This window comes from Syngnathus scovelli, chromosome 14 (genome assembly GCF_024217435.2).
Source record: "Syngnathus scovelli strain Florida chromosome 14, RoL_Ssco_1.2, whole genome shotgun sequence".
In the NCBI taxonomy this organism is placed as follows: Eukaryota; Metazoa; Chordata; class Actinopteri; order Syngnathiformes; family Syngnathidae; genus Syngnathus; species Syngnathus scovelli.
In genome coordinates this window covers 6,769,637-6,791,344 of record NC_090860.1, presented here as the reverse complement: position 1 = coordinate 6,791,344, position 21,708 = coordinate 6,769,637, and the positions used below count along the sequence as shown (strand labels likewise).

At 46.7% G+C, this 21,708-nt stretch overlaps 2 protein-coding genes and 1 long non-coding RNA gene across 3 annotated transcripts; 2 read left to right on the top strand and 1 right to left on the bottom strand.

Moving 5' to 3' along the window:
• The first annotated feature begins 1,801 nt into the window (after window positions 1–1,801).
• On the top strand, window positions 1,802–14,507 carry mta1 (metastasis associated 1). The gene is made up of 18 exons (XM_049741119.2): window positions 1,802–1,996; window positions 4,235–4,302; window positions 5,405–5,498; window positions 7,518–7,644; window positions 7,716–7,779; window positions 7,872–7,989; window positions 8,373–8,475; window positions 8,653–8,752; window positions 8,865–9,053; window positions 9,245–9,319; window positions 9,609–9,667; window positions 9,766–9,920; window positions 10,175–10,326; window positions 10,392–10,581; window positions 10,797–10,889; window positions 10,997–11,152; window positions 12,848–12,987; window positions 13,893–14,507. The coding sequence occupies exons 1-17, from the start codon at window positions 1,969–1,971 to the stop codon at window positions 12,955–12,957; spliced, it is 1,881 nt and encodes a 626-aa protein (XP_049597076.1). The 5' UTR covers window positions 1,802–1,968; the 3' UTR covers window positions 12,958–12,987; window positions 13,893–14,507.
• Window positions 14,508–14,747: 240 nt separating this feature from the next.
• On the top strand, window positions 14,748–16,380 carry tmem229b (transmembrane protein 229B). The gene is made up of 2 exons (XM_049741131.2): window positions 14,748–15,054; window positions 15,767–16,380. Exons 1-2 carry the CDS (start codon window positions 14,967–14,969, stop codon window positions 16,333–16,335), a joined length of 657 nt encoding a protein of 218 aa, XP_049597088.1. The 5' UTR covers window positions 14,748–14,966; the 3' UTR covers window positions 16,336–16,380.
• Window positions 15,766–19,181, bottom strand: LOC137840904 (uncharacterized). Its single transcript, XR_011088076.1, has 2 exons — window positions 18,738–19,181; window positions 15,766–17,692 (listed from the first exon to the last, which is right to left on the bottom strand). It is a non-coding gene; the product is annotated as an uncharacterized lncRNA (long non-coding RNA).
• Window positions 19,182–21,708: the final 2,527 nt, after the last annotated feature.

Below are 21,708 nucleotides of genomic sequence, written 5' to 3'. Positions count from 1 at the left end.
TTTCTCCGCAGGATGTCCGGGCTCTCCCTTAGAGATAGGGTGAGAAGCTCGGTCATCCGGGAGAGACTCGGAGTAGAGTCGCTACTCCTCCACGTTGAGAGGAGCCAGATGAGGTGGCTCGGGCATCTTATCAGGATGCCTCCTGGACGCCTCCCTGGGGAGGTGTTCCGGGCATGTCCCACCGGTAGGAGACCCCAGGGACGACCCAGGACGCGCTGGAGAGACTATGTCTCTCAGCTGGCCTGGGAACGCCTTGGGATCCCCCGGGATGAGCTGGATGAAGTGGCTGGGGAGAGGGAAGTCTGGGAGTCCCTCCTGAAGCTGTTGCCCCCGCGACCCGACCCCGGATAAGCGGAAGAAGATGGATGGATGGATGGATGGAAAAGGAAGAAATTGAGGAAAAAAGTTAGAAAGATGCATGGTTAAGGAAAAAATGTGTATTTTTTGAGAAAAAAAGTGTCGGAAATTTTTTTTTCCTTTGGGTTCTGGTTTTGTGGTTAACCCCCCCCCCCCCCCCCCCCCACACACACACACACAACTACCTTCGGAAAAAAAGTTGGCCTTTTTTCCATACATACGGTACATACGCCAAACATTCTGTTCCATCTCCCTTGCTGCTAGTTTGGAGCACCTTTGTGTAAAATAAAATAATCCAGATTTGTAATCTTGGAATAGGCGACCCACATAAACGGAAAAGGTGGAACCCACTTGTCTTTCTGCGTTTATTTTCACAAAAGAGACCATACAGCATCTCCTCAGCGCTGCAGGCACAGCGCCAACATTGAGACTGCACACTTGACCGGAGGGGATGTGCGCCATTGGCTCTTTGGCAGTCACGTGGCCACAAGGCCCAAGTCCCATGTGTCAGGCTCCAGTAATTGAGGCTTACACATGGTATAGATCAGATGGAGCTCTGACCGCAGCATTCCGACGGCAAGGAGAGGAGGACAAATGCTTTTAAGAGTGCTAGCAAACGTCGCAAAAGTGTCATGTTTTGCGCTACAGTTGAGAGTAAACACACCTGCTTAGGTACGCTAAATCAAATTAAAAATGGCTAAGTCTTAATGCGCTAGTCGTGTGCCTCCATTGAGCTGAGGGATTTAGGATCAGTGCCTGGTAAATGGCACTGATTTAAGATGCAGTGAGAACCTTTTCCTGGTTAAAAAATGCCTTCTAATTTTGTTAAAATATAAACATTCAACAAAGTAGTGACTGCATGTTAACATACCTCTCTATGTTGTTTAAGAAGGACATTATTAAAAAAAAAAAAAAAGAGCAAAATAATGTCTGAAATTTGAGTGGTACTGAGATTTAATTTAGGGGGTGCTTGAGCCCCTAAAATGGGCTAGAAACGCCCAAGCTTCTGCAATTAAAAAAAAACTAAATTCATTTTAAGACTTATAGCACATCTTGTCCAGAACTGCCAGCAATCACGAAGAGCACTGTATCTGTCAATGTAAAGTCGACGTGTGAGGCAGAGGATGGATAACTTGATATTTGAACTAACTTGGTAAGAGGTGGGGTTTACGTATCAGTCACGTGACACTTGACGAACAGGCTAAATATTGAAAATAGGATCCACCAAACGTGTTTTTTTAAACTGACAAAACTTAATTAAACTGCAATGCATTACAGCGTTGTATTATTATTATTTTTACTATTATTATTATCATTATTAACTTGATTATTGTAGTTTTGGAGTTCGAGATTAGGTCGGCGCCCACTCGCCGGAGCTCGGCTATACTCGGCTCAGCTCGGCTTTGGTGTACTGTCTCTTTAAGGTCTCCAAGGCTGGTCTGTTTCGTATTGATCCGGCCACCATTTTCCAACACACAGCGGCGGCAGCGCAGCTAGCAGCACGGCCCACCGACAGCCAGGGAAGCAGGCGAGCGGGGAGACGGCGAGCCGACCCACCCTCACGACCCGGAGAGAGGAAGCGTCCTTCCCCTCGGCACCGGCGGGGCAGCCATGGCGGCCAACATGTACCGGGTCGGAGGTAAGACAAAGTGGTGGTGGGGGGGCGACGCTGCCAGCGGGGAGGTTTGTCAGTCAGTCAGTCCGTCAGTCAGTCACGGTTGGACCCGCCATGGTAAATTCTCTGTTGATGCATTTGTCTTTTTCCTCCTCCTCCGTCCTCTTCCTCCGTCCTCCTCTTCCTCGTCGTCTATTTTACTCCCTGGAGGAGGTATGAGCGCCTTCCTCATGATGATGACTCGCGGGTGGCGATAAAGAGTCGTGTTATTGTCTAACTTACAATGAGCGCCGACTACCACATTGGTAAAAGTTATTATAAACTACTTTTGGCTTATGGCTTTATTGGTTGGATCGCCCAATAATCGCCCTCTCTACACACAAAGCAACTCCCGTGTGGAATTCCTGGTTTACTAAAATGTCATTTAAAAATGTCTTTGTGTTCAAATGGATGGACAAAACATTAGGGACACCTGCATGGGGGGGGCGGGGGCTGCGTCGTTCAGTGACAGTCGCTGTCTGGCTACTCTGCGACAGTTGCTTCTATGCAAGAGATTGAGGGTCATGTGTTCAACTTTCTACCACTGTCCTGTCATTCCAGAATTCCCACACGTGCAGGCGTTATTCATCTCTGAAGGCGAAAGCATCGCCGGGACGACATTTAAAATACGTTGTTGATCGGCGACGATGGCTTTCGGTGCAAGAAGTTGGGTGTCTGGTGCTAAACATCACACATCCAGTTCTTCCGGAATTCCCTAACACGCAGGCGTGGTCACGGCTCTGCTACGACCTCCGTCGCCAGCCAACAAGGCTACTTCGTTACATGACCGTCGTGTGTTGAAAGGCGAGCATCCGTTGGAAAGTAAATTGGCTCATTCATGGGATTTGCCTGACCCGTTCTGGTTTGAACTCATTGGATCATAGCGCGCTGGCCCAGATGCAGTTGAGTGTTGCAATTGGGCCTAACGCAGGACTGAGTCAACATCATCCCATTGCATAATAAACTCTTTTTGATCAAATTTTGATAAAGAAGCACCTCACTGTTCGAAAAAAAAGTTGATTTACTGCATAAAATAGCGTTTAACCCGTTTTTGTCTCACTGGCCTGGTTCGAATCAACTCAGCAGTCTCTGTTGGTGACACGCCTCGATTGGCTCAAGCCAACCTCGACGTCACGCTCTCGGAAGCCCGCCGGTTGGTCGATGTTGGAAGCTGGAAGCTTTGACAGGGTGGGGGGAGGGGGGTAGCTTTCATTTCCCGGGTTGAGGCGGCAGGAGGGATGATGGGAAACGGAGAGAGACGGCGCGACGCTGCTCGCTCGGCCCGCAGGCTCTCTCACGTGGCGGAAACTCCCAGCAGCCCCTGCTTGCCTCGCCACTTCTTACAACTTCTCACACATCCCCTTCATGACTACTTGGTTTCCCAGCTCGGGAACAAATAGGACAACCTGGCGCCACTACCTTTTTGGCGCCAAATTCAACTGGCTCATGATTTCATGGCTCCCATGGAGCTGTCACGGGCAAACGTCTGCATTCTTTATTTTTGTTTCTCGGTTTGGATTAGAAAAGTCCAATGAGTGGACTTGTGCCCCAGTGATGTGATTCACGCTTTGATTCGTACAAAAAGGACCAAACAATTTGAATGGGAATTGACCTGGCGTGTTCACAAATCTCAAAACAAAATTTTACCAGAATAAATAATGAAATAGAGGACATTTGCCAAACTTCACAAAAAATAGTTGTAATTTTAGTCGGATTGTGGTCGGTCCAGACATGGCATCTGTAACGTTGCACTCTGTCGCCGTTCTGTATTACACAAACGGCGGCAGTGGCTTGAGTACATCGTCGCCCCGGGGGTGACTCGGGTGGGGGAGGGGCGTGTGCTTTTCTGCATTTCGGGGGGCCCGCCAGGCGAACACTCGCTTTCTCCGGGCACCCGACCAAGTGTGCGGGGTATAATCCGACGGCGCTCGGCCAAGACGCACGCCGAACTAAGAGCGGGCGGCTCACCAAGCCTGGGGGGCCTGCGGGGATGTCCCGGTGAGCGCTAAGCCTCTGATGGGTCTGGACCCGTGCCAGCGCCAAACACGCACATGCACGCACACACGGCAGGGAACTGTGACATGTGCGAGTCCTGAGATAACGTATGGCTCTTGATATGAGTTTAAATTCAAATGGTCTGTTTTTCAAAGACGACTTGGTTCAAGATGACTAATGCGTCTTTTGCTCTTGTTCCTCTTTCCCAATTTGAACCCCCCCTCGCAGATTATGTTTATTTTGAGAACTCGTCCAGTAACCCGCTGCTGATCAGGAGGATCGAGGAGTTGAATAAGGTGAGCATGTGTTTTATTTATTTATTTATTTATTTATTGATCGATGTGGTGCTGATTTAACGTCCCGCCTCCTTCCAGAATGTGACTCTTTAAATAATTAACTGGCGGTCGGAGTCGCGCTCCATCCCGCCCACCCAAAACACTCGGGCGGTTTTAACGAGAATGAAGCAATTTTCGGAGGCCGTCGTGTGTGAAGAGGCCAGCGTCGGGACAGCTGCTTAACAGCCGTGGCCTCGGTTTACCGCGTCTCGACATTCGCCATTTTCACATTAGGAACGAAGGCACTCGCTCACACGAGACAGGAAGTTTCATTCCTGCCCTAATTATTGTTTCTTGTTAGATTTTTTAGTTTTTACGTCTGGAGCCTAGCAGAGGGGGGGGGGGGGCACTTTATTTACTTTTTTATTCGGATGCTCGGGAACCTTAAAAAAAAAAACATTTTCAGCAGTGCAGTCCACTCGTATTGCTTGCGCAATAACCGACTCAAACCAGAAGGTGGTGCTGTGACAATATAAAAAAAATCTGCATCCGATAGCTAACGTGCATTACTGCCTCCTACAGGTGTGGAGTCGCACAACGGCTGTGGGGAGAATTTAGAATGAGAGCAATCTTCTTTATTTCTCTCACAGGATGATTAAAGAATATATTTTTTTCGAAGGTCAAAAGGTTTCCTCATAACGTAAACAAAAGAAATGAGTCTGGCGTATTTGCCCATAACAAGAAGCTCCGTGTCAGTGTCAATACTTTTCGCAGTGCACTTTATTTACACGTACGTGGGCCACAGATCAATGTCTAAATGACCATTATTGCTTTTTTATGCACTTAATTATTTTACTGCCCACCCAACCCATAAAAAAATCAATACATTGAGGCCATTTTGCACGTTTTAAATGTCACAGTGAATGGCAACACTCAAAATTGATGTGTTGACGCTGCTTGTAATTTTCAGGGAGTCAAATTGCCTCACAATGTGTTTCCAGCCAAACTTAAAATTCAGCCTCTTTTTTTTATATATTTTTTTTAAATGGGTCTTCATCTATCGTCTGCGTTCACGACGGCACCGCCTGTTGCTATGGTAACGCTGATTGTCTCTCCTCTGCAGACCGCCAATGGGAACGTGGAGGCCAAAGTGGTGTGCTTTTACAGACGGAGGGACATCTCCAGCACGCTCATCGCCCTGGCCGACAAGCACGCCAGTGAGTGACCGAGCGTAACTCCGGCCTCCAAAAGTCAAGCGAGCGCCACCACTCCGTCCCGTCATCCTCCCGGGGCTTCCTTCCACATGCTACTCTGGTGGCAATACGAGGACAAGTCTGCGTGTGCATATTTGCCTTTCATTGCGTACTCGCATAGTGGTTCTTGGAGCCAGTGTGGTGCTGGCGGTCTTTTGAATGGCTTCCTGGCTGCTTGGCGCTGAGGGAGAACTATAAAAAACAAAGAGCTAATGAGAAATCGCCAGCACGGTACGAGCGGTCAGCATTTCATCCGTCAGTAAAAGTTTTGACCCTGGGTGGGCGGGGCTTCTTGAGGCGCCATCGAGGGAGCACTCTGAATTTGTGCAAGCAAAATAGTTGATCGATGACTCACAGCACACGCGCATTGACACACACATACACACACGCAGTTGGCCGCCGTCCTCCACTGGTCCGTAGCGACACTGAATTAAAGCTACCCACAAGCCGTTTTTGTGACGGATACGTAAACACATGTGCAGCACACGCAAGCATACCACCCATGCGGCCACACGCACACACACGCACATACATACACAGACACACACGCACACACACCAACACACTGGGCTGCTGAGACGCACACAGGATGTAGCCCACACCCATGCAGCCGTGGATATCTGTCTGGAAGTGCCTCACCAAACTATCTGGCACAGCGCCGTTAAAAAAAACAGCCTGCTTTTATTTTGAGCTAACGCTATTAGCTCGTGGTGTTCTTTTAGAATGACATGATTTGAGTTAGTCCATTTGCGTCACATGGACGTGGACGACATTTTTTGTTGTTGTTGGGAAACATTGAATTTCGCCACATATGTCATAATTCGGGTCGTAGTACAGCCCAAGACTATACCAAGAACAATCAAGGCTGCAAGAAGCCATGATTTGCGCTCTTGAGCAATGTCTGCTATCTGCTAGCGGTCAATATTGTTATTATAACTCTGCTACAGGAAATATGGTCCTTGGTCCAGTCAGTGGTTAAAGAGCTACCGGTTTAGGCAGCTAATTAATTCGGCGTGAATCAAATGCACAGTTTGCGAGTCGGTTCAGGCTCGCTCGCCGATACCTGACACAAAACATCCCCTCTTGCCTTGTCGTTGAGGTGAAGTGAGTTCGTTAAGGCTCCTTGTAAGGCGACCTCATTCGTCAATAATTGATAATGGGCCCTGACAGATGAGACGGATGGGCAATTTGCGCAGGAGGGTGCGCGCAAGATTGGCCTGTCCTCTGCTCGGCCGCTGTTGCCACTTGTCTCACTTCGTCATAATCTCACTTCCTATTTGATTTCATTTTTGATTCAATAAGATCGGGTAATAATTAGCTGCTCGATGATAGCTTGAATGGAGTGTGTGACTCTGTGCTTGTGTGTGCGTGACGGTGTGTGTGCGTGTGTGAGAGCGTGTATTGATTTTGGCCACACATCCCCGCTTGTGAGAATCCCTTGATTGCTTTTGTTGGGCCTTGCGACTGGCTGGCTCTGTCTGGCCTCTAATGAAACTCCAAATGAATTGGATCACGTACTGGCGCGCTCTCTCTCTCTCTCGTAGTCTCTCCAACATATCTTTCTCTCGTAGTCTCTCCAACATATCTTGCTCTCTTTTACTCTCCCTCGCATGTTTTTGCTTTCCCGCTCCCACCAGATTTCTCTATTACTCTTCCTCCTCCTCGCCCTCCCGCTGTCTTGACACATTGCTCCCCTCGTCCAATGTTCCGCCGCTATTGCCGCAACTCTTATTTGAGCTATTTTAGCTTCACCTCATTTTTCCCCCTCACCTCCTTCACCCCACTTCGTATATAATCCGAGGGCTATCATCTTAAACTGATTAGGGCAATATGTCGTCACAATAAAATGTTAGAGACCCCCAAATATTTGACTCCACTTGACCCCCTCCCCACTCTAACATAAATTGTGGGAAAAAACAAGTGACGTACTTTGAATTGTTTCTATAGCTGATGTTTACCCTCCCCGGTTTTCTCCTTTCCCAGGGGAGCTGGAGGAGGAGATGGAGAACCCCGAGATGACCGACCTCCCCGAGAAGCAGAAACATCAGCTCAGACACAGGGAGCTCTTCTTATCCCGCCAGCTCGAGTCCCTCCCGGCCACGCATATCAGGTACGCCCAAATACGGACGCCATGAATGCAGGGGTGGCCTTCTCATGTGGTGTCGTGTCGTTCTCCTCCAGAGGGAAATGTTGTGTGACGCTGCTGAATGAGACAGAAGCGCTCAAGTCGTACCTGGACAGAGAGGTGCGTGTGTTCGTCACACACAGCAGTCGGCACGGCCACCCTCGTGTAGTAATAAGACTCACCTCAAGGACAACTGGTCACTTTTTCCCAAGGATGCCTTCTTCTACTCGCTGGTGTACGACCCCCAGCAGAAGACCTTGCTGGCCGACAAGGGCGAGATCCGGGTGGGCAACAAGTATCAGGCCGACATCACTGACCTGCTCAACGAAGGTGGGCCCGCTGCTCTCGCTAGTTGTTGGCGCCCTTGTTTGCATGTCTGCCTGATTTGTTCTACCTCATGATTATGGATGTTTTTTTTTTAAACTATTTTATATTACTAGTTCACGACGAGCATTTACTCCCGTGTTTAGTGGGGCTTAAAGACAAAATTGAATTCATAGCAGGTGGGATTGCAATTAGCGCACGACGGGTGGGGGGTGCCGAGCTAGCTAATTAAAGCCACTTTAATTGCTTTTTTTTTTTTTTTTTTTTACACTTAGTTTGACGCTCCGACAGGTTTGTGCTTCTGACTTTCAAAATGCAAAACATCAGAAAAAATCTGATTGGATAGTTATTAATGGTAATGTTGTTGGTAATGTTTTGTGTGTGTGTAGGTGAGGAGGATGCCAGGGACCTGGAGAAACTGGAGGAGAAGATCTGGGAGCCCAGCAGTTCGCTGACGGAGAAGCAGATTGACCAGTTTTTGGTGGTCGCTCGGTAAGGTTGAGCAAGTCACCTTGCAATGTTTCCACATAAGAGTACCATTGTAAAAGCTACTCACTCTTGAAAAAAGTTCAGCATAACACTCCATTACATTCTCACTGAACTGACACATGCCCTAAAATGAATCTCCAAATGAAGAAAACATCTTTCGAATTTTTTGTTGTTATTTAGGTCGGTGGGTACATTTGCCCGAGCCTTAGACTGCAGCAGCTCCGTGCGCCAGCCCAGCCTTCACATGAGCGCCGCCGCAGCCTCCAGAGACATCACCTTGGTGAGCGCACCCAAAAACATTGGTGATTGGTGGCAAAGCAACACTGCTGGAATGTTCTCCTCTCACTTACTCCCATCTCACACACATCTGTCTCACATCCTGCGGCGTGTAGTTCCACGCCATGGACACACTGCACGGCACGGGCTACGACGTGACGCGGGCCATCGCAGCGCTGGTGCCCCAGGGCGGCCCGGTTCTGTGTCGCGACGAGATGGAAGAGTGGAGCGCCTCCGAGGCCAACCTGTTCGAGGAGGCGCTGGAGAAATACGGAAAGGACTTCACCGACATCCAGCAGGATTTTGTGAGTAGATGGTACTCACGATGAAATGAAATGGATGAGAAACAAACAAAATGGGAAAGAAGCCTCTTTAAATGTTGTGATTGTGTGCATCACTCTGCCACCTGGTGGCCACTTGCCGTCAGTGCCGCTCATCTTGAGTCCCTTCTTGGCCCTTCGTACGTTTGACGTTTTGCCCCCTTTGTCCCTCCCAGTTACCCTGGAAGTCCCTGACGAGCATCATCGAGTATTACTACATGTGGAAGACCACTGACAGATATGTGCAGCAGGTAAAAAAAAAAAAAAAGAATAATGCTTGAATCATCTGTAAGGAACATTTGGACTGTGTTGCTCCAAGGCCTTCAGTTGAAGACAGTATGGCACAGATTTGACTTGTTTTCAGATGCAACTGTTTCCCAACCTTGCTTCAGGCACCAATGTTGCCTTTTCAAGTCTATACGTGAGACGACTCGACATTAAAAATATTTTTGCTGAAATGTGCTTGTGAAAACAAATTGTATGAGTAAACAAGCCGTATGCACGAATACATAATGGCCTCGCTCTCCTTTTGACTTACAGAAACGATTAAAGGCAGCCGAGGCCGAAAGCAAGTTGAAGCAGGTCTACATCCCCAACTAGTGAGTTTACGATCACTTGACACCTGCATTATTTATCTGTCGCTCGGCATGTTGACCGTATCGACCTTGTCCACGTGCATTTTGCGCTCCTGTTGCAGTAACAAGCCAAACCCCAACCAGCTGAGCAGCAACAACCCAAAGCCCGTGGCCCTGGTCAACGGAGCAGCCGGAGCCACAGCGCCCGGACACCCGGGACTGCCGGGTCCGGGGCAGAACCCACCGCCACTCGCACGAGCCTGTGAAAGCTGCTACAGTAAGTCCTTCACCTTGTGCGTGTCGGTGAGATTTGCCAAGAAAGAAATGACGAAACACGTGACAAGTGAGTTTTTGAAAACATCTCAATGCAAATAGCATGAAATCAAAAAATGAACCATATTCAGCTTTAGCTTACAACCAAAACAAAAGAATTGAGCTCGCTGTTCCAATACTGTCGGAGGGGACTGCATAAACTCAACTCACTTTGACCCCCACCATAAAAGGAGGCTCACGACTTACGTGTATGCGCAGCCAACAGTTCCTACCAGTGGTACTCGTGGGGTCCACCCAACATGCAGTGTCGCTTGTGCGCCTCCTGCTGGACATACTGGAAGAAGTACGGCGGGCTGAAGATGCCCACCAGGCTGGACGGGGAGCGACCCGGACCCAACCGCAGCAGCATGGTACGCAGATGTGTGACATGGGTCCCACCGTGCGACGGGCCTCACGTCCTCTGTGTCGCACTCAGAGCCCTCACGGCGTGCCTCTGCGGCACAGCAGCAGCCCCAAGTTTGCCGTCAAGACGCGGCAGGCCTTCTACCTGCAGACCACCGCCCTGACGAGGGTGGCGCGCCGCCTCTGCCAAGACATCATCAAGCCCCGTTACCTGGGCCGCCACCCCTACCTCCCCGTCAACACGGCCGCCATCAAGGCTGAATGTAATATTTGATGTTTTTTCGCGACTAGCAAAAATTTGCCAGTCCTCAAATTGCCACAAAATGGCGACAAAGCACTTTTTCTTTGGATGAAACGAAACTCCTCCTTTCAGTTCAACACGGTTGCGTAGCACAACAATGCCACCGGATGGTGCCAAAGCACTGCTTATGTTTTGGAGGGGAGTATTGCGCCTTTCTAATCCGTCACATCTCCACAGGTGCGCTACGGTTGCCAGATAAAGATCCCGGCAAGCCTTCGCCGCTCAAACCAACAGAACGCAAACCTCTGGAGTCGGTGGTTCAGTATCTTGGTACGCTCGCTTCGACACTCGCCTTTCCCGGCACATCGAGAAACCAAGCCTTGTGTTGAAGTCGATGCTGATCCGAAAATCAATGTGCGTTGTTTTCCTGCTGACAGAAGCACATCCCCGTCCAGTCAAAGTGGAGGCGCCCGCCAGGGTGGCGTCCATCTCCACGGGCAGCCTGACGCCCATCAAGTCCTCCCCCATCCTCAACAACGGCTCCCCCACCATCCTGGGAAAGCGCAGCTATGAACAGCACAATGGATTGGACGGTGAGTCCCTCCTGTCCTGAGAAAAATGCCATTTTATTATTCGTGTTTTTATTTTTTGCTCTGTGTTGTAAGAAAATGCTGACTTCATTCATGTTTCATCTTGAATAGTCCGACTCAATTCTTCGTTGAGCTGACTGACGCTTTATTTTTGGTAGAAGCATTAAAAGCAGCGGCGTGAAGGCCCAATGCTGAGCAAAGTTTGAGAGTCGGGTTGTTAGCGGTGTCCTACTTTGACCGTCCTCGGTGGACTTGACGGAGAGGGGGAGAAGAGACAGACTGACAGATCAAGAGAGGACGGCTTTGGCCTCGCTCACTTTACGCCCGAGGCAACCCTCCATGTCGTCATGGTAACGGCACAGACGAAGAGGAGGAGGCTGCTAGTCTATCCTCGTTGAACTTTCAGAGGCTTATTCCAGAAAGCGCGTTATGTGAAAACTCTGAATAAGTTAACCCTGAAATGAGGGAAACTCTGAGTTAACCATTCCAGAAAGAGAGGTAACTTAGGGTGTTTTCACACTTGGTCCCTTTCAGCCCTCGAAGCGAACTCAGATCGATGACTCAGCATTTTTTGCGCATATGTGAACGCGCCAACCATACTCGGACCCCTTTAAAACGAACCGTACTGAGACCACCTCAGGTTCGCTAAAAAGTCAACGGTACGGTTCACTTAATCTTTGCATTGTGAACACAAAGCGCACTGGGTTCACTTCGCCTTTTTGCACTGTATTGTAACCTCCTTGGCTTGCCGTAGATTGGTCACGTGACTGCAGGCGCAAAAACAAAACTGTAGAGAACAGAGAATCCAAAGTATGGCAGCAGCAAGTCGTGGTCGTGACCGTGGTTCTAATAGTAAACGTAGAGAAGCATGTGCCGTTCAAAGTTCTGCCACGGCACCTGGACGCGGCATAGTTTGGGGAGAAGACGAAACGGAATGTCTTTTGGAAATTTGGAACGACGACAGCATTAAATCACAACTATCTACGACCCACCGTAATGCGAAAGTATTTCAAGAATTTTCTGAGAGAATGAAAGCAGCCGGCTTTGATAGAACTTCTATACATTGCAGAATAAAAGTGAAAAAAACAACTGAAAACTACCCAGAATGCAGTGCAGTGGGAGTGTGAGAGCTCTAGAGGACCTAGTGTGAACAGAAAGAGGACTGAGGCCCCATCAAGGCTGAACTGAACCAGAAAGAGAACTCGGTCCTCTTTGAAATACACTCACAATGTGAACACAAAAAGAACTGAGTTTGTTTCCTCTTGGTCCACTTTTTGGTCCACTTAAAGAGGCCTGACTTTGGTTCTTTTAAAAGGGTCCAGGTGTGAAAACACGCTAAGAGACCCAGAGTTTCAACCTGTCTCCTCCCACACAAAGAAAGCGGTTAATCATGGATTGGCTGTTCATTCAAAATCCGATCGACATGGAAGCCATAATCATTCGAAACACTTTACGTTGCGAGGGAATCTTCCGGCCCAGATTAGACGTTTTATGATTTCTAGAAGAATATCTTTTCGAATGCTACCGCTTTTCTTAGGACAGTATACTTTATTTCAATAAAGTATATGAAGTAATTTCTATAGTGGTTGTGCACGTGTCTAACTCCAGGTTAACATACTCTGTTGATGGAACAAACTACATATTAATAATTACATAGAGTGCCATTATTATGACATTGTGTTTGCTGCTGCATGACAGGCAGCAAATCCAAAGGCTTGACCCCCCAGTGGGACATCATGGCCAAACGCATGAGCGAGGTGGGCCGGCCCTCGCCCGCCATGCATGACGAGGTGCACCAACTGGACTGACCTCCTCCGTCCGCCACTCGCAACGACCAGGTCAGTCGCACTACACATTCCACAAATGAATGTCCAAGCCCCTGCCGATGCTTAACATTGCCGATTTGCAATTTTTTACAAGGATCAAACCAGGCTTTAATTAAAAAAAAAAAAAAAAAGAAGAAGAAGAATAGTCAAACCTCGGTTTTCAAACATCCCGGTTCTTGAACAAATCGGAATTCAAACAAAAAATTGGAGATTTTTTTGCTTCAGTTGTCAAACAAAATTTGGAGGTCGAACCTCGCGAGATGAGTCGGTAGGACCCAAGAAAACCCGACCGCACGGCCCGGATGCCGGCTGACTCCGTTGTTATTGTATTTTCGTTACTCTGAGGATTGTATTAATCCCTAATCATGCCTCCAAAGAAAGCAAGTGGGAGCGGTAAAGCCATCCTAAAACACAAAGACGCTCTTAAAGCAATGCGACAGTGAGTGCCCGGCACGCTGCGATTGCGTAATCGGACCAAATTATGATCCCTGCGCACTGAGGTCCACTTAAATTTTGGAAAGTACATCAGGACTTTAAAAATATTTTCTAAATTTTTATGCTAGTGAATAATGCGACCAGCGCGGTGCAGTTGCGCGGTCAGCGACACGCTACGGTTGCGTGTTCGGCAGTGCGCTGCAGTTGCGCGATCGGACAAAAATGCGCAAATGAAAAAATGCTTATAAAAGGTGTATTTTTTTTTAGTCTTGAAACGGATTAAAATTAGTTCCATTATTTGTAATGGGAAAAATAGATTCGGAATTCGACCGATTTGCTTCTCGAACTGCCTTCTGGAATGGATTGTGGTCGAAAACCGAGGTTTGACTGTATATTTATTTTTTTGTTTTGTAAACGAGCCACCCATGCAAGTCATTACAAGCTAAAAGTTTGTTGTTGTGTTTGTGTCTTTTCCCTACCAGAGGGCGCCAGAACTCACGTTCCACTAAAAGGTTTGGTTGTTGAGTTCAGCTGGAAGGAGCCTATTGTTTTTGTTTTGGTTTTTCTTCAGCCGTCTGACGGTCCAATTCTTTGTACAGGACTGTTTATTACTTGCATCTTTTGTCGTCAAAATATTTTGTTTTTGTTGTTTATTGTTCCTTTTTTTACTGTCTATAAATGCGCTTCTTGCTCTTCTTTGGTGGACAAATGTTTCATAAGGAATGCTTGTGAAGTTTAAAAAAAAATCCTGTGGAAGGACTGTAACATAAGCCACTTGCGACTTGTATGTTTTTTTTTTTTTAATGGGTTATTATTCCAAACCCCCCGTGAGGAGATGCACTTTTATTTCATGACATGCATTAACTCCGTCTATCTGTTTTTTTTTTTTTTTTGTTATGGTTGTCATTTTGAATTTAAGGGGGGAAAAAAATGAAAAAAACGCTTTATGGGAATCTTGTTTTGTCTGCCGGGCCTGAGCGCTCTTTTGGCCAAGAGAGGTTTAACTTATTGAGAAGGACTCGCTGTTTTTTCTACCTTTTTCACAAGTATTGCATCTATGCTTCGATAATGTCATTAAAAAATACAAAGAGAACATAGATTTGCCCTTCATGTGTTTTGTCCTCTTTTGGGAGGGAGGGAGAAGTCTGGCCTGTAAAGACAAATTAGCAATCTGCTTGGTTGAGAAAAACACTTTAGGTCACTTTCATCGCACGGCAAGGAGGGGAAGGGGAGGGGGCAACATGTTGCAGACGCGCAACCACAAATCGAGCGCCCTCCGCAGTGCCTCTTATGTAATCTGCGGTTAATGACTTCATCCCGTTTTGCGTGAGATGAATTATGTCACGCGCTTCCAACGTCATTAATACGCGACCCCGTTCTAGTGGCGTCATGGCCTTTAGTAGTGCTGATTAACAGCATGACTAAGCGTCGTGCTCGTATTTTGCGTGCGTGACGTTCAAGGGCTTGTCAACGGGCCGCAGAGATGAGCTCGCCATCCGCGCACGCGTGTGTAACAGAACGGCGCATCGGCGTTTGACGCGTTTGCGTACAAAGCAATGGAGACTCCGCCCGTGCTGCGTTCAAGTTCCAACTATGTATCCATCCATTCAACATTTGCTATGATGCAGTCCGTTGGAGTTTTTGGTGGGTAAGAAAAAAGACAAGCAAACTGAAATTCATTTAAAAACATCAAACACAACTTTATCTATGCATTGGGATGAGTTATTTGAAAAATGTAAGACAATGTACATTTTTGATGCAGTTTCATTTTGTATTGAATAACTACCACTAATTTTGGTTAGGAGTAATAACAGAAGTAAGTAACTGATGTCAATGTGTGATAATGCTCAAAATTCATTTATCCATCCAAGTTATGCTATTTAGCACTTATTACCTGTGAACAAACCCATATGATCTTTCTGGGTTAGAGTGAAGACGAGCACCAGTTTGCCATCAAGGAATGTAGACTTGCCTATCACGTTCAAAGGTTCACGTTAGGCCTAAAGCCAACTTGTTATACGCTTTAATCACTGAAGTTCACATAAGAAAGCTCCGTTTTGCCTTTTAGTTCCACAGCAAAGTATAAAGTAAAAATACAATACGGCCTTCCAAAGAACAGACGTGAAAATGTTCTTCCTAGCAATTTCTCAACTGACTTACATATTTCTATGAAAGCCGCACAAAATGTATTTTAGTGCATGCACACTGACAATTGCGCACACACCTGTACCAGTCCACCAGGCCCACACACAAAGTCACGCACATCAGCACATGCACCAACACACACTCAAAGTGACACACACGCCAAAGCTGCATGCCAAGCACTCAATGGCACTTCTCCCCCTCTTCCTTCCAGACCTGGGCCCCGAGTCGACGAGCCGCGTGGCTATGGCGACCATGTCCATCCTGCAGCCGCCATCGCCACTGCCGGCCCTGTGCCGCTGGTACCTGTACGCCATCCACGGCTTCGTGTGCGAGGTGATGTTCACGGCATGCTGGGAGTTCACAACGAACCGCAGCTGGAAGTTCCCGGGCTTCACCAGCATGTGGGCGCTGCTCATCTACGGCTTCTGTATCCTGGCCATTGAGCGCATGTACCTGCGGCTGCGCGACCACGTCAACGTGGTGCTGCGCTGTGTCATCTACACGCTGTGGACGTATGCATGGGAGCTGAGCACGGGCCTGCTCCTGCGTCGGTTCGGAGCCTGCCCCTGGGACTACTCCAAGTTCAGCTACAACTTCATGGGCCTGGTGACAGCCGAGTACGCCGTGCCATGGTTCTGCGCTGCCTACCTGGTGGAGCGCTTGGTCATCCAGAACACCCTGCGCCTGCGCTACCACGATGGCTCCGATGACGGCTGGACCGATCCCCTCAGAGCCACCCGCCGGGGCGACAAGAGGCTGCGGTTGTTCAAGTGGGACTGAGCTCCTCGCCACCCTGTTGTTTCAATGCAATAATAGCCCCCCCCCCCCCAAAAACAAACAAAACAAAAAAACTGGAGGAAAAAGCAATAATAAAACATGTAAAGCCAATAGCTTGCGTCACAACTCGTTGGCAAGAAGTGACAATTCACAAATTTAGAAAGCTCATTGCAAAATTTCAAATTAACTTTACAATCTTAATGTAAAAATCAGTGCAGTGAATTGTAAAGACAAAGACAGAAATGGTTACAAATGGGTCATTTAAATGAAAAGTAAAAAAATTAGAGCTAAAATTTTTAGACTGATGTCAAAGTAGAAGTCAAAGTGAAGAAAAGTAATAAAAATTAAAACTTTACAAATAAAAGTACAAATATTGTGAAAACGTAAAAAAAAGGGTAAAAGAAATTGTCAAGTTATTTAGGCCAAAAACAAAATTCTCAAATGTTAACAATAAAAAATTGTTGGGGTGATTTCAACGATTTAGACCAGGGGTCGGCAACCCAAAATGTTCAAAGAGCCATATTGACCCCCAAAAAATATTAAAAAAAACATACCTGTCCGGAGCCGCAAAAATTTAAAAGCTTTTTATAAGGCAACAGACTGTCAATTAGGTAGGCTACAAACAAAAGTTTAAAATCAGGGGATGTTTGAGAATATTTGTACATTTTCGCACATGTCCTGAGTGTTGTAACGTCACCTAAATGTTGAATAGAGGCTGTGATGTACCGAAGTCAAATTCCTGTTTGGCACGCTCAAACATGGCCAATCAAAATTCTTGAATCTTGAAATACAAAGCAACAAAGCGACGCAAAATGTCGCCACTGGATAGCTAGCGGACTTTGTTGTGCAGCAGGAGATGGCCATATTCGCTGTCAACTTCATCTAGCAATCCACGGAACTGGCGGTGGTTTAATGCTTTTGCGATTATTTTGTTCACAATATGGATGACAAGGTTCATTACCTCCATACACTCCGGTGGGAATGCTTACGCACACAGCGTCTCTTGGAGCAATATGCAATGGAATGCAAGCAAATTGCGATCCAATGCTTTCTGTCGTAAAGTCACAAACCTTTGCGACGCTCATACTCGGTGCATCGTCTGTAGCGACTGAAATCAGGTGGCCAGTGTATAGTTCTCATTTAAAAACTGCAGCACAGCCTCGCAGTTCTTCTCCCCCCGTGTTTGGCCTTTTTTAGTGCTATCAATTTCTTCTTGCGGCCCATTAGAGTTCACGTACCTGCATAGCAGAGCTATCTGATATCGGTGACGTCACACGACTCATCACAGGAGAAAGCTGGAGCGGAATTGATGTCCTTGATTTGCTGATCGGTGATATTGTTTGCCATTCAAATTACTTAACTGTTTTTGCAGAGAGAGTCTTTAATTTTCTTAATGATATCGGTTTTTGTTTTTGAAATCCGAAAATAGGCACTCTGACATTTTAACGAACGAATCCTCCATGTGCTCGCCATTGGTCAATGGTTTTACGCGCTTTATTATCTCCCGGGCTGCAACAAAACTTGCCGTAGTAGAGTTTGGAGATGCAATCCACTTCTTGAAACTGTTTTTTCGTTTCTCAAATTGCACCTTTCCTCTCAGTTCCAACTAGGTGATCGGCAGCAAATTTAGCATGCTTTAGCTGAAAATGTCGCTCCAAATTGCTCTGGTTATATTTGAAAACTTCTCATTGCAAATCAAACATTCAGGCAATCCTTCAGCATTGGCAATGAAAGCAAATCGTTGAGTCCATTCTTTCTTAAAGCCTCTGTTCTCGTCAGAAATCTTGCTCTTTTTGCCTTTTGAATCCATGGCCCGTCACTCACACACCTGTTTACAACTCTCATGTGCTGTGTCGCTTGCTATGACGCAATTTTGCGCCATTCTGAAATTCAGTATTTTTAATATATTTACAACTACATACATTTTCTACAGCATAAGAATGTCTGTCATGATTACCATCTAAAAACCATATTAAAACAAAACAAAACAAAACATTTTTCTATTTTCACGCATTTATGCAAGAGCTCCAGGGAGCCGCTAGGGGGTCGCTAAAGAGCCGCATGCGGCTCTGGAGCCGCGGGTTTTCCGACCCCTGATATAGACGATTGAATTAGATATTTACAAATGTAAAAGTTAAACCAATTAAACCGATGAAGTTTAACCAAAAGAAAGTGGCCTTGTTAAGCAGCGATGAATCTGCAGATAGGAAGAACAAGATTACTGAATACAACTTTGTTCGCAGCTGAAATTGGGAGCTACTTAACAGTTGAACTGCAACGCTGCAATGGCGAACAGGTAGTTTTCAGTTTTCATGCCGACATTATTAAACTCCGGTTAGCAACAAAAAAGGGTCGATTCGACAGCCCTCGAGACAAATTAAGGGTGAACAGAATGGTGATCTTACCATGCTGACAGCCGCATTGCTGGACCTGGAGAACCACCGCCCAAGTCTTCTCACTGTCGTCAGGTAAGGCAAATCACATCGCTTCTATTTTTATTTAATTGTACAAACTAAATAATGCATATAATTTATTTCAAGACAATTGTCATGATTTGTTTGTAAATGTATTCAACTAAAAATGTTGAACAAGAAAACGTAAAGGTAATAAAGATAAACCGCAGGTGAAAGCATGTCCTATATATGTTTGTCCTCACGATGGCGACCTCTCCTTTTTATCCCTTTTCCTTCAGCTATAGTAGTTGATGCGTATTCTCACTGGACACTTCATTATGCTCTTTTCTGTACCTTTTACATTTCACATGTGAATTGAATTTCTGGATGTTATTAGAATGTAAGTGTACCTAATAAAGTGGCTTTATGTGTAACCTGGGTCACAAACGTGTCCAGTCATAGGCCGTGGCCCCTGGGGTCCCGGACCTGCCACTCCAAATATGGGCGTTTGTTACCTGAGCTCAAGTTTCAACAAGGGAATTTTTTTTAACCCCCTTCAGTGTTGTCAGGTTTCCATTTACCGCTAGCGCTTGGAGTACACTGCAGAATGTAGACTGACTGGAGAGACTGTCCAATGTCCTGCCTTCTAAGTGTCGCATTGTGCCTACAGCTATATATATGTAGATGTATTGACTGATTGAGTTTTTTTTTTTTTCAAAATACCCTTATTGTTTTTCTTTTTGTGTGTGTGTATTTCATTATTAGTATCGTACATAATTTAAAGGCACCCATAAGTAGAATGTTAGCATGCTAACATGCTAAGCTACAGCTCGGACAGCTCTGCCGCTGTTGACAGTTATTCAAACGCCTCGGTCGGTCACAGCGCAGCGCGCTTAAGTGCAACGGTCTTCAGCGTCTTTTGCATATTCCAAATGTTGTTTGCACTGTAAATAATCCCTCTGATACATCCTGCCGCTTAGCATATCGTGTCGTACATCAACAAAAGCAAATGAGGGTAACTTATTTGGCGGGCTTTCATTATGTTTCAAGAATAAGAATGGATTATTGATGCAATAAAGTGGTACTAAAAACATAAAAATGTCTTTTTTTTTCTCCCTCGTAGTAGTCCAACTTTTGCTACCTTCGTCTCATAATTTTTCTGATGACCTCGTCGCTTGTTAGCGTGGCCCCTCACGGCACGTGGGATGTTGTCATGGTATGCAAACGGCGATTTTCAGATTGGCAACTGTTGCCGTCAACCGCTTGTTGACATTTGGGGCAGCTGTCGTCTTTGTTACGCTCATCAAACAAGATAACAATCCAACTGTGTCATGAGGCTCAACTGCTCTTTTTTAACCAACGTCATCGTCTTCGGCTTGTGAGCTGAACAATTATTCAAAATCAAATTGAGTCCACAATGTAGTTGACAGACTCAACGAGACAAAATTTGCGATTAGAACACTCACCCCTCTAAAAATGTTGAAATTTGCCTTTACTGTATTTATATTCATATACATCTAAACTAACTTTTTAAATATTAGCCTTAAAAGTAATAAACTTTCAGATTCTTGCCAAATTTTTGTCGTAAAACAACAGCTAAATTCCCGCACCTAGTTTTCTCACCCAACATGTGTGCTCCACTAAACTCCTCCTGAGAACATTTACACAACACAAAGAAGTCGTGCAATCTTTTTGTTGTCTTATGTAAACAAAAGCGCCAGAGCTGTGTTTAATGGCCGTCCATCTCGGTGAAGCATCGTCCGTGATTGGCCGAGAGTCGGTGGCCAGACGGGCCGCTGAGATGCGGCGGTGGGGCTAATCTTCCTGTGGGCCTTTCTGGCTTTGGCTTTTGTGTCACCGCTGGATGACTGATTGGTGGAGTGATTGATTGGTGTCGGCAAACAATGGCCGACACGCCTTTGAGCTTTTTACCTTCGTCGCTGTTGCACTTTGTCAATGACTGACAGAGCAAAACTGGAAATGCAGGCTCGGTTCCTCGTTGTCGCTGACCTCATTCTGTAATTGGAAAAACAACTCGGTCACAAGCTGCCTGATCTAGACAATGGCGGCTCGGTCTATGTCCTGGTTTTAGAGGTCAATGTCCTGAAAGTAGAGATCTACGATCTGGCTATCAACATCTTTGTTGTGTAGGTCTACATCCTTAGCATTGAAGGACGGGGTCAGACTGGTGTTGCGTAGTTCACAAGGTCTGCAGGTTGGGGGGTCCGCCCGCTCGCAATTGCCCCCAAAGTCACCCCACCGCCGCGTTTACGACACGACCTCGCCGGTGATCCGAGACGTCAGGAATGCAAGTGTATTGGCATCGCTCCTTGGGGACCGTATGCCGGGCGTGTGGGTTACGGCGCGGCTGTGATCTTGGAAGGCAAGAGGGGCACCCAAACATGTGCCGAGCCAGACTGGAACATGGGTCACCTTTCGACCGCGTGCCTTCCGACTTTTGATGTCCGCTCGCTGACAGTTGGCGCGTTCTGCCCTCTCTGGCCTGTCCTCGGGTTCGAGTCGGCGGACCACCCATGTCTGATAAAATGCCCGCGCGGGTTTATATTCGCACAAGAATGTGGGCCATCTGATCATCCCGCCCGGCAGCCCATCTGGACCCTCCAGAACCCAGGAGAGCGGTCATTCGCTAGTTCCTCACGTTTATCGCTGAAATTGCGCACTTGCGAGGATTTATTCTCATGAGGACTTTTGAGCGCTGCCTCACTTGGCTCGCTAATTTTTTTCAAGACTTTTTCCCCATATCCCGACTGCAGGTCGGAGTGTGCGATTGAGTAAATGAGACCATTATGTTGCTCCTTCCTCACTGTAGCCAGAGCATATAACCTGCTCCGACTCCGGCAGCGGCTGGGAAAAGACCCCGTGGAGCTTAAAAAAAAAATTGTGCGCATAAACAGGCTAATTTTAGCATAACATAACACCACCTGCCGAGTTCTTGAAAAGCTCCCATTTTCATGAGGCTCCT

Excerpts from the sequence above, each read along its gene's own strand:
- mta1 (XM_049741119.2), top strand. The coding sequence starts at position 1,969 with ATGGCGGCCAACATGTACCGGGTCGGAG. Across the intron at positions 9,054-9,244 it reads CCGACATCCAGCAGGATTTT|TTACCCTGGAAGTCCCTGAC; the intron begins GTGAGTAGATGG and ends TGTCCCTCCCAG. Across the intron at positions 10,582-10,796 it reads GGCCGCCATCAAGGCTGAAT|GTGCGCTACGGTTGCCAGAT; the intron begins GTAATATTTGAT and ends ACATCTCCACAG.
- tmem229b (XM_049741131.2), top strand. The coding sequence starts at position 14,967 with ATGGAGACTCCGCCCGTGCTGCGTTCAAGTTCCAACTATGTATCCATC. Across the intron at positions 15,055-15,766 it reads GCAGTCCGTTGGAGTTTTTG|ACCTGGGCCCCGAGTCGACG; the intron begins GTGGGTAAGAAA and ends TCTTCCTTCCAG.